The following is a 12,294-nucleotide window of genomic DNA, read 5'->3' on the forward strand; positions in this document are numbered from 1 at the left end:
TGTACCATTACCTCAGGGTGAAGATAACATCATGTACCATTAACTCAGGGTGAAGATAACATCATGTACCATTACCTCAGGGTGGGACTATGAAGATAACATCATGTACCATTACCTCAGGGTGGGACTATGAAGATAACATCATGTACCATTACCTCAGGGTGGGACTATGAAGATAACAAAACAAAACCTATTCTTACCTAACATAAAGGAAACCAAAAATACAAATATATAAATATAACCTAATGTACAAACATAATGTAAAGTGACAAAAACAGAACAAACTAGTAATAAAAAGAGAGATCACCCACCCCTACACACACTGTCTGTCTGTCTGTCTGTCTGTCTGTCTGTCTGTCTGTCTTGTAGATCGGCTATAATTCAAACATATCAGAAATAGCTGATCTACAAAGCTCTCAATGTGTCGCATCACAATGCATTGTCAGCTTATAGATTGGATATGTTTCAAAATAACAAAAATAGTAGATCTACAAGTTGAAAACTAGTCGAATAGTTATTCACTGTGAGCTTTAGATCGTCTTCATGGCAAAAACATGTTGCATCATAACGTGTTGTGAGCTTGTAGATCATCTTGTAGATAAGCTTTATTTAAAAGAAAAACAGAAGATCTAAAAGCTCACAACGCCCCACATTGTGAGCTTTCAGATCCGCTTGAGGCGTTGTGAGCTTGTAGATCATCTTGCAGATAAGCTTTATTTAAAATAAAAATAGCAGATCTACAAGCTCGTAGATCATTGGTAACCAAGCTGTGGACATGTGGATCTTCAAAGCCATCACAGTCGATCACAAACAGGTTTGTGTGTATTGGGAGAGGAGGCGACGGGTCAATCAATTGAACAGAATATCTAAATGTGAATATTAATTGATGAGAAAGTCAATATTGTGCTTTGAAGATTAGATATCTGTAATAACAATGTATTTAATGTCCCTGTGTGTTTTAATTTGTTTTTAAAAAGTAACCTAAAAAGTGTCAACTTTATAATATTTTCCCCAAAAATTGCCATTTTGTTTATTCATATTTAGACTACTAGCCTTTGTGTGGATGTATGCAAACTAAATACATTGAGCCTATCAGAAATTGCAAAAGTAAATGATGTCGTACTCATAGTGTTCTTTTTACATATAGTAGTGGTAAATCTCAGCTTATACATTGGAATAAAAAGTACTTATGTGCTTGAAAAGGTTGGTTACCACTGTTGTAGATCATCTTGTTTTTTTAATTGTCTGGTTCTGGTCTTAACACATTGACTGCCATAGGGTTTTCTAGAACAGGCTTCCCCACTGCCAGACATTTTGACCATTCTGACTCATCTTTGAGGACTCACAGAATAGTTTGTGATATGACTATGAACACATGGAATATCTCAAAACAAGGCTTAGAATCTCTTCTTTCATCTGAAATGAGCTTGTAGATGATAGAAGATTTATTTAACCCATTAAGACCTGAGGCCTATTCTACAAATGTCTTCTAAATCCCAACAGTTTTCTGAAAAAACTTATGTTTCTATATCAGTGGTGCTCAAACTTTTTGTCAAGGACCCCCAAAATGATATGTATTTGGCCGCCGACCCCCATCTCAAAATGTGTTGTTCCAGGGACCCCCAGAAGCATTTAAAACATCGCTTTAAAACAATAATATTCAAAGATTTTAACACATTTTCATAATTTTTCAAAAATAGCAGATCTACAAGCTCGTAGCGCGGCACTCGGTGCCGCGCTATGAGCTTGTATATCTGCTATTTTTGAATAGCCAAAGTGTGAAATAAAGTTTTTTTGCCCCAAAAGTGACACAGATGCGTTCCAGGTCTTAATGGGTTTAAAGAAAAGTAGATCTACAAGCTCATAACGCCTCACACGTCTCTATTTGATGTGTGGGCTGACTGTGTTGAACGTGACTTGATGTCGTCCTAAATAATGCCTGATTTTATACTTAAATGTGTGACGAAAATATCAGATCTACAAGCATTCACAGCTCTGTGACCACTGAGTTTGTAACACTGTAGCTAAACACACATTAGTCCTGTCTCTGCAAACATACTCCTTACATAAAGAACAGCTCTGTGACCAGTGTGTTTGTAACACTGTAGCAAAAAAAAAGGTGCTCAAACTTTTTCATGCCAAGGACCCCCAAAATGATATGTATTTGGCCGCGGACCCCCATCTCAAAATATTTAGTTCCAGGGACCCCCATCTCAAAATATTTAGTTACAGGGACCCCCAGAAGCAAAGATTTGAGTTAAAAATAATGCTTTTTAGCTCAAATCAAAAAGCGACACAGATGCGTTCCCGGTCTCAATGGGTTAAATATGACCAAAGGAGGTGTGTGTGTGTGTGTGTGTGTGTGTGTGTGTGTGTGTGTGTGTGTGTGTGTGTGTGTGTGTGTGTGTGTGTGTGTGTGTGTGTGTGTGTGTGTGTGTGTGTGTGTGTGTGTGTGTGTGTGTGTGTGTGTGTGTGTGTGTGTGTGTGTGTGTGTGTGTGTGTGTGTGTGTGTGTGTCACTCAGTGAATGATGTGATGATTTATTGTGTTATTTTCTCATCAGATTTCTCTCATCTCACACTGAACACAAACACAGCACACAGAGGCCTCTCTCTGTCTGAGAACAACATGGTGGTGACACGGAGGACAGAGGATCAGGATCCTCCTGATCATCCTGACAGGTTTGATGGATGGGACCAGGTTCTGTGTACAGAAGGTCTGACTGGACCCTGTTACTGGGAGGTAGAGTGGAATGGAGGGGTTCATATAGCAGTGACTTATGGAGGAATCAGTAGGAAAGGAGGTGGTGATGACTCTCTGCTTGGATACAATGATAAGTCCTGGAGTCTGTACTGTTATGATTACAGTTACTATGTCATACACAATAGTAAGGACACTGTCCTCCCTGTCCGTCCCTCTAGGAGCTCCAAAAGAGTAGCAGTGTATCTGGACTGTCTGTTAGGGACTCTGTCCTTTTATGAGGTCTGCTCAGACTCACTGACTCACCTGTACACCTTCACCTTCCACAACACATTCTCTGAACCGCTCTATGCTGGGTTCATATTACCCCTCTCCTCCTCCTCCTCAGTACGTCTGTGTGAGCAGAGATAGAGTCTCTATGTGAGGAGGACATCAGGTCTCCATGGTTACTCCACATGTTTGAGTGAGTCCAGGTTGTCATGGTTACCATGGATACTTTGACACCATGCTAAGTCTGACGTCATAGAACTCCATATTTGGGCATGACTGACTCATGGTGACATCATAGTGATGTCATCATAAATAAAACGGTATAGAAGCAGCACACTGACATAAGAGAGGGTTTGTGTTGTTAAAAATTTTCACAATTATAACACGTTTCTTCATATTTATTTAACCCTTTAAGGGAACGCGTCTGTGTCATTTTAGATTTCTTTGGCTATTCAAAAATAGCAGATATACAAGCTCATAGCGCGGCACCGAGTGCCGCACTATGAGCTTGTAGATCTGCTATTTCTGAAAAATCGTGAAAATGTGTGCAAATCTTTGAATATATATATATATTTTTAAGCAATTTTTTTTACAAAAATCTTTGCTTCTGGGGGGTCCCTGGAACATCATATTTTGAGATGGGGGTCTGTGGCCAAATACATATCATTTTGGGGGTCCTTGACATGACAAAGTTTGAGAACCACTGATATTATATTAACATATGTTTTTCAGAAAACTGTTTTAGAAGATATTTGTAGAATCACCAGAAGTTACAAATGTTTTTTAAAATATATATATTCAAACATTTGCACACATGTTCTAAAGAAATCTAAAATGACACGGATGCGTTCCCGGTCTTAAAGGGTTCATCTTAATAGCCGATCTACAAGCTCACAACGCACCGCCATGCGATGCGTTGTGAGCTTGTAGATCTGCTATTTTGGAATAGTGAAGTATAAAATGGTCAAAGTGGTTGAAGTGATTTTTATGTTTTATATTTAATCATTTTTCTTAGGACCCCCGGTGGTCCCTGGACCTTACTTTGAGACCCTGTGTGTGTGTGTGTGTGTGTGTGTGTGTGTGTGTGTGTGTGTGTGTGTGTGTGTGTGTGGAGGGGGTAACTGTGTAACTCTGACAGGGTAAAAATGTAACCAAATGAACTCTTTACCGTTCCATTTGGTTCCATTTGTACCCTCTCACAGTTACATTAACACTGACAATCATTATAGCCGATCTACAAGCTCACCATGGGACACGTGGTGAGCTTGTAAATCGGCTGTTTTCTAGATTGTTTTGAAAACAATGTGCACAGTTAAATCCTGTGTGTGTGTGTGTGTGTGTGTGTGTGTGTGTGTGTGTGTGTGTGTGTGTGTGTGTGTATCAGACTATCAAACTCTGCCAGTGGTTGTCAAAGTGGGGTCCAGGGAGCCCCAGGGGTCCTTGAGGGGGTTCCAGGGGGTCCCCAGCTAAATGTGTTAATATAGCATCAAAATCAGTTTAAACACTTTAACCTCTATTTATACATCAGATATTTGAAAAATAGCTGATCTACAAGTTCACAACGCTCTGCCATGTGACGCGTTGTGGTTGCTTACAGATCTTGTAGATCTGCTGTTGTCAAAAAAATCTTGAATAAATGTGAAAAACATGGAATATTTTTTAAACAAATCTTCAAAGTCTTGTATAGGGGTCCCTCATCAAAACTATGATCAGATGGGGGTCCTTGACAGGAAGAAGTTAACCCTATGAAATCAACATGTGTGTAAATGAGACCCCCTCAAAATCAGTCATCACCACAGCTTTAGATCTGAGATTAGATTAGATCAGATTAGATTAGATTAGAGATCAGTTTAGATTAGATTAGATTAGATTAGATTAGATTAGACTAGACTAGATTAGATTAGATTAGACTAGATTAGATCAGATTAGATCAGATCAGATTAATTTAAATCAGACAGCGCTGCTCAAACCTCCACTCCACACATTTATAAATATGTATCATAAATACTGTCCATCAACACTGATGATGATGATGATGATGATGATGATGATGATGATGATGATGTCATCACAGTATCATACTTGTGTCTCTTATGTAAACACATCTACTCTATTATTTGACATGTGATTGTTTTATATGTGATATTTGACACAATAGACAGAGGAACAGTGTATATTTGATCATGTAATTATCACAGTATGGTTGTTTCTTGTATATAAACCTTTATACTGAACCACTTAAACCCTGTTGACTTTACTGCCTGGGGTCATTGTGAGCTTGTAGATCTGCTGTTTTCAGCTCATTGTGATCTATGATGACAACAGCAGAATAGTGACTCTAGGGTTGATATGTTTAACTCTTTCCTCTCCTACTGCTGGGAGCATGTTGTTGGTCGACTAGACTTCATGTCATTTACTCTCATGCAGTGGTGGAAAAAGTACTAAAGTATTTGTACTTAAGTAAAAGTATCAATACTGCGATTTAGAAATACTCTGTTATAAGTAAAAGTTTGGAATTAAAAATGTACAAAAGTATTGGCATTAAAATGTACTTAAAGTACCAAAAGTAAAAGTACTAGTTATGCAGAATGTCCCGTCTAAAATGTGTTAACGTCTTTTGAAAAAGCAGATCTACAAGCTCACAACGCGTCGCTCTGCGACGCGTTGTGAGCTTGTAGATCTGCTAATTTCAAATAGCCAAAGTTTAAATAGAGCTGATGTGGTAAATGTATTTTTTGTAATAATAATCAAAATCTACAAAGTAACTAGTAACTAAAGTTTTCAAATAATTGTAGTGGAGTAAAAGTACAATATTTGCCTCTGAGATGTAGTGGAGTAGAAGTAAAAGTATTGAAAAATGTAAATACTCCAGTAAAGTAAAAATAAATCCTAAACATGTGTACTTGAGTACAGTACTTGAGTAAATGTACTTAGTTACTTTCCACCACTGCTCTCATGTTGAACTTTGTAAATCACTCTGGATTCAAACATCTACTAAATGTCTGCATTCATTCATTAATGACATTCAGATCATTCATTGTTCATCTATTGATTCATTATTACATCATTATGTTATTGTTGTTTTTATTTGCATATTCATTCCATATTCATCTCATTCTTCACAAGATATTCTATGATCATCTGTAGATGTTTAATAAATTAACTCTTAAAAGTCTGATATTGTTCTTGTGTATTAATATTCATAGAAGTCACATCTATGCATCGGGGTGCGTTCCCACCAGTGGTGGAAGAAGTACTCAAATGTTTTACTTTAGTAAAAGTATCAATACTGTAATGTAGAAGTACTCTGTTACAAGTAAAAAGTCTGGTGTTGAAAATTTACTTGAGTAAAAGTACAAAAGTATTGGTATCAAAATGTACCAAAAGTGGAAGTAGTCATTATGCAAAATGTCCCATTTCACAAGTTTTCAAATAAAAAAATCAAAACATCTTTTTAAAATAGCAGATGTACAAGTTCATAGCACGTCACTTTGTGCCGCGCTATGAACTTGTAGATCTGCTATTTTTGAAAAATCGTGAAAATGTGTGCAAATCTTTGAATATATATTTGTACAATTTGTAACTCAAATCTTTGTTTCTGGGGGTCCCTTGAACAATATATTTGGAGATGGGGGTCCCTGGAACAATATATTTGGATATAATGTTGGGGGTCCTTGACATGAAAAGGTTTGAGGACCACTGATATAGAAACATAAACTATTAGGATGGACCTCAGGCCTTAATGGGTTAAACACTGAGTTATACACTTTATGTTTTTATCTGATCTGTAAGTGTTCAGATGGTCACTGTTAGACCATATCTGATCTGTAAGTGTTCAGATGGTCACTGTTAGACCATATCTGATCTGTAAGTGTTCAGATGGTCACTGTTAGACCATATCTGATCTGTAAGTGTTCAGATGGTCACTGTTAGACCATATCTGATCTGTAAGTGTTCAGATGGTCACTGTTAGACCATATCTGATCTCTAAGTGTTCAGATGGTAACTGTCTCATGGTGTTACAAGTAAAAGTCTGGAATTAAACATTTACTTCAGTAAAAGTACAAAAGTATTGGCATCAAAATGTACTTAAATTACCAAAAATAAAAGTACTCATTATGCAGAATGTCCCAGTTTTCAAAATGTTTAAAAATATTTTTAAAATAGCAGATCTACAAGCTCACATGCGACGCATTGTGAGCTTGTAGATCTGCTATTTTGCGATAATCTGTTCTGCTAGATTGTAGATCTGCCACCCTTACAGGTCTGTAACTCTGAGAGTGTACACATGGAACCAAATGGACCCTTACAGGTCTGTAACTCTGAGAGTGTACAAATGGAACCAAATGGACCCTTACAGGTCTGTAACTCTGAGAGTGTACACTTGGAACCAAATGGACCCTTACAGGTCTGTAACTCTGAGAGTGTACAAATGGAACCAAATGGACCCTTACAGGTCTGTAACTCTGAGAGTGTACACATGGAACCAAATGGACCCTTACAGGTCTGTAACTCTGAGAGTGTACAAATGGAACCAAATGGACCCTTACAGGTCTGTAACTCTGAGAGTGTACACATGGAACCAAATGGACCCTTACAGGTCTGTAACTCTGAGAGTGTACACATGGAACCAAATGGACCCTTACAGGTCTGTAACTCTGAGAGTGTACACATGGAACCAAATGGACCCTTACAGGTCTGTAACTCTGAGAGTGTACACATGGAACCAAATGGACCCTTACAGGTCTGTAACTCTGAGAGTGTAAAAATGGAACTGTGACCCACCCATAACGTGTCACATTTTTGTGTTGATTTATTTATTTTATTTTGTGCTTTGAAATCGTGTTAATTTATCAGTATCAGTATTCAGCTTGGTCAGTAGGGGGCAGTATCAGAGCGTTTTCTTCCTCATGGGATGCTATTACCTGCAGACAGGAAGCTCACCTTCATTCTGATGAGAGCAAACAAGTCTGAAAACAACTCAAACATTGTGTGTGCTTCTTCCTCCTGTTAAACAGGTTAGTTTTGGTGCATCAACTCACTGAATGATATCAAATTAAAGTTTAAAACATGTATAAATGTATAGATTACAGCTCACCACTTCTTCACATCAACATTAGAGGGTTAAATAAAGTTCTATTATAAAGTTTAAAACATGTATAAATGTATAGATCATAGCTGACTGTGGTTGAGGTTAGCCCTAGAATGTCTGTGATCTTACATACATTTCAAGTATTCCAAATACACAGTCATAGATCTCTCTCGGTCCCCCACTGTGTAGTGCCCATCTGCGCGGCCATAAAAGTGCTCTAAACTCCGTCTGTACTCACCCAATAATTAATTCCTAAGACGTGTAGTCATATTTTGTCCTCTAGTTTCATATCCATGTGAAAGTTCTGCCAGAAAAGGTGCTTGTGATTGCTGCGGGGTAATGAATCATCACCTGCCAATTGTGTGTCCCAAACATTTGTGCGTCCTAAAGGAAGTTACGTATATTCAGTGATGCAATCATTCCTGGCCCCTCGCGTCGTACAGAAAGACGTCCGTGTGCAGCTCGTGAAAAAGTGGAGATATTTGACTAAACACACGTTTTCTGGCAGAACTTTCACATGGATATGAAACTAGAGGACAAAATATGACTCCACGTCTTAGGAATTAATTATTGGGTGAGTACAGACGGAGTTTAGAGCACTTTTATGGCCGCGCAGATGGGCACTACACAGTGGGGGACCGAGAGAGATCTATGACTGTGTATTTGGAATACTTGAAATGTATGTAAGATCACAGACATTCTAGGGCTATGGTTGAGGTCTGCTATGGTCATGATTGTTTGTTGTTGAAGACACTCAAACTGTCTTATAGTTTACATGGAGAAAGAAGACATTAGTGGATTTACTGTGACTGACTAGTCAGTGATCATTGTGTGACAATGTGTGTTTGGAGCTCTTTCTCTCGGTGGCATGGCGGAGGATTGACTGTGTGACAAGAAATTAACCCATTAAGACCTGAGGCTGATTATACAAATGCCTCCTAAATTACTAGTTCTCACACTTTTCAAGATCTTTCAAAAATGTAAAAAAAATAGCAGATGTACAAGCTCACAGCTCGGCACAAAGTGTCGCGCTGTGAGCTTGTACATCTGCTATTCTTGAACAGCCAACGCTAAACTGACACACAGATGTTTTCCCATGTTTTTAAATGCCGGTTTGATTGATCTATAAACTGTGATCTCGCTCATTGTCTGATTTCCTCTTAAGTTACTCTAAATCCTGCTTTACACGTATTGATGCAATGAGGGGGAGACGACTACTGCAAGTTCAACTAAACCGTACTTTGCATTGTCTATGTGTCATCACTCATCATTAAAGGAGTAGTTCACCCAAAAAATTACGTATTTTCTATCCATTACACACCTCATGAAGCCTTGAATTCATGGAGATTTATATATTTTTTGTCGCATTCCTGAGACAATAATTTGATGGGAGTCGACTCAAAGAGCCCTCATTGAGTCTCTTACTGTAAACTCCTATTGTCTACATAACATACATGACAAAAACTAAAACAATTCCATGAATTCAAGGCTTCATGGGGTGTGTAAATAATGGATAGAAAATAAGTCATTTTTTCGGTGTACTACTCCTTTAAGACTAGTGGGGTGAGTCGCTCCCACATTCAGAATGGACTCAAACCTACTTTGTGAAAATACAGATTTACAAACTCACAGCCTGTCATACTGTGAGGTGAGGAGTTGTACCTTGTAGATCGTGTGTGTGTGTGTGTGTGTGTGTGTGTGTGTGTGTGTGTGTGTGTGTGTGTGTGTGTGTGTGTGTGTGTGTGTGTGTGTGTGTGTGTGTGTGTGTGTGTGTGTAGAATTGAGGAATAGACTTTGTTAGGAGCATTTTCCTGGCAATATAGTTGAACCTCTATAACCCTATTTTATTACTTTGGCTAATAGCTTATATGATGCCTTGTGAGCTTGTAGATCTGCTATTCTGCTAGGTTGGTGGTGTACTGGTGTTGTGGAGCTTGTAGATCTGCTATTATGCTAACCTGACGCTTCCAGATCCAAAGAAGCTTTCGTCACATTTGTTTCAATACCGCCCCCATCTGGCAGAGTCAGGTTACTATTATGCTAGGTTGGTGGTGTACTGGTGTTGTTGAGCTTGTAGATCTGCTATTCTGCTAGGTTGGTGGTATACTGGTGTTGTTGAGCTTGTAGATCTGCTATTCTGCTAGGTTGGTGTTGTACTGGTGTTGTTGAGCTTGTAGATCTGCTATTCTGCTAGGTTGGTGGTGTACTGGTGTTGTTGAGCTTGTAGATCTGCTATTCTGATGGGTTGGTGGTATACTGGTGTTGTTGAGCTTGTAGATCTGCTATTCTGCTAGGTTGGTGGTGTACTGGTGTTGTTGAGCTTGTAGATCTGCTATTCTGCTAGGTTGGTGGTATACTGGTGTTGTTGAGCTTGTAGATCTGCTATTCTGCTAGGTTGGTGTTGTACTGGTGTTGTTGAGCTTGTAGATCTGCTATTCTGCTAGGTTGGTGGTGTACTGGTGTTGTTGAGCTTGTAGATCTGCTATTCTGCTAGGTTGGTGGTGTACTGGTGTTGTTGAGCTTGTAGATCTGCTATTCTGCTAGGTTGGTGGTGTACTGGTGTTGTTGAGCTTGTAGATCTGCTATTCTGCTAGGTTGGTGCTGTACTGGTGTTGTTGAGCTTGTAGATCTGCTATTCCCCATTCTGCTCCCATGGCGCCGTAAAAAAGGCAGTGTCAGAGTTAAAGCCTCTGGGCAGACAGGGTTATTATAGTGTGTGTGTGTGTGTGTGTGTGTGTGTGTGTGTGTGTGTGTGTGTGTGTGTGTGTGTGTGTGTGTGTGTGTGTGTGTGTGTGTGTGTGAGAAGCATGTTGTAGAGAGGTGTTATTTAAATGCAATATTTATCTGTCTTTACCATCTCTCTCTTGTTAGACCTTGTTTGGCTGAAACCAAAGTGGAGACAAAAAACAGGTTCTCTCTCTCTCTCTCTCTCTCTCTCTCTCTCTTTGTTCAGGTGAGGTACAGACACGCCTCATCTCTCGCTGTCACGCTATCTCTATCTCTACCTCCCCCTCTCTCTCAGGTGAAGACACGCCTTGTCTCTGTCTGTCTGTCTGTCTGTCTGTCTGTCTGTCTGTCGCTCTCTCTCTCTCTCTCTCTCTCTCTCTCTCTCTCTCTCTCTCTCTGTTAGAGCCCTCATTGAGTCTCTTACTGTAAACTCCTATTGTCTACATAACATACATGACAAAAACTAAAACAATTCCATGAATTCAAGGCTTCATGGGGTGTGTAAATAATGGATAGAAAATAAGTCATTTTTTCGGTGTACTACTCCTTTAAGACTAGTGGGGTGAGTCGCTCCCACATTCAGAATGGACTCAAACCTACTTTGTGAAAATACAGATTTACAAACTCACAGCCTGTCATACTGTGAGGTGAGGAGTTGTACCTTGTAGATCGTGTGTGTGTGTGTGTGTGTGTGTGTGTGTGTGTGTGTGTGTGTGTGTGTGTGTGTGTGTGTGTGTGTGTGTGTGTGTGTGTGTGTGTGTGTGTGTGTTGTTGAGCTTGTAGATCTGCTATTCTGCTAGGTTGGTGCTGTACTGGTGTTGTTGAGCTTGTAGATCTGCTATTCCCCATTCTGCTCCCATGGCGCCGTAAAAAAGGCAGTGTCAGAGTTAAAGCCTCTGGGCAGACAGGGTTATTATAGTGTGTGTGTGTGTGTGTGTGTGTGTGTGTGTGTGTGTGTGTGTGTGTGTGTGTGTGTGTGTGTGTGTGTGTGTGTGTGTGTGTGTGTGTGTGTGTGTGTGTGTGTGTGTGTGTGTGTGAGAAGCATGTTGTAGAGAGGTGTTATTTAAATGCAATATTTATCTGTCTTTACCATCTCTCTCTTGTTAGACCTTGTTTGGCTGAAACCAAAGTGGAGACAAAAAACAGGTTCTCTCTCTCTCTCTCTCTCTCTCTCTCTCTCTTTGTTCAGGTGAGGTACAGACACGCCTCATCTCTCGCTGTCACGCTATCTCTATCTCTACCTCCCCCTCTCTCTCAGGTGAAGACACGCCTTGTCTCTGTCTGTCTGTCTGTCTGTCTGTCTGTCTGTCTGTCGCTCTCTCTCTCTCTCTCTCTCTCTCTCTCTCTCTCTCTCTCTCTCTCTCTCTCTCTCTCTCTCTCTCTGTTAGTCACCATCTCTGCTGCTGTTTAAAGGGAACCTCCACCTAAAAAGATAAATGACACAGGTCTCTACTGTCAGAAGAACAGCACAGTGTGGGTTGTGTTTTAGGGTGGATTGTCCCTTTA

At 39.6% G+C, this 12,294-nt stretch overlaps 2 protein-coding genes across 12 annotated transcripts in view; both read left to right on the forward strand.

Annotated features, from left to right (window-relative positions):
- Nucleotides 1-3,759, forward strand: part of LOC308079304 (NACHT, LRR and PYD domains-containing protein 12-like) — a 126,897-nt gene extending 123,138 nt beyond the window's left edge. For all 9 annotated transcript variants that reach the window (XM_080420715.1, XM_080420719.1, XM_080420724.1 and 6 more), the window contains one exon: nucleotides 2,563-3,759. In XM_080420715.1, coding sequence (XP_080276841.1) covers nucleotides 2,563-3,110 — 548 coding nt within the window. In that variant the 3' untranslated portion in view covers nucleotides 3,111-3,759. The remainder of the gene's footprint in view (nucleotides 1-2,562) is intronic.
- Nucleotides 1-12,294, forward strand: part of LOC308079306 (NACHT, LRR and PYD domains-containing protein 3-like) — a 201,639-nt gene that overhangs the window by 35,894 nt on the left and 153,451 nt on the right. The gene's annotated exons all lie outside the window — the stretch shown is intronic.

This window comes from Gymnoscopelus braueri (genome assembly GCF_963280865.1).
Source record: "Gymnoscopelus braueri genome assembly, chromosome: 23".
Classification (NCBI taxonomy): domain Eukaryota; kingdom Metazoa; phylum Chordata; class Actinopteri; order Myctophiformes; family Myctophidae; genus Gymnoscopelus; species Gymnoscopelus braueri.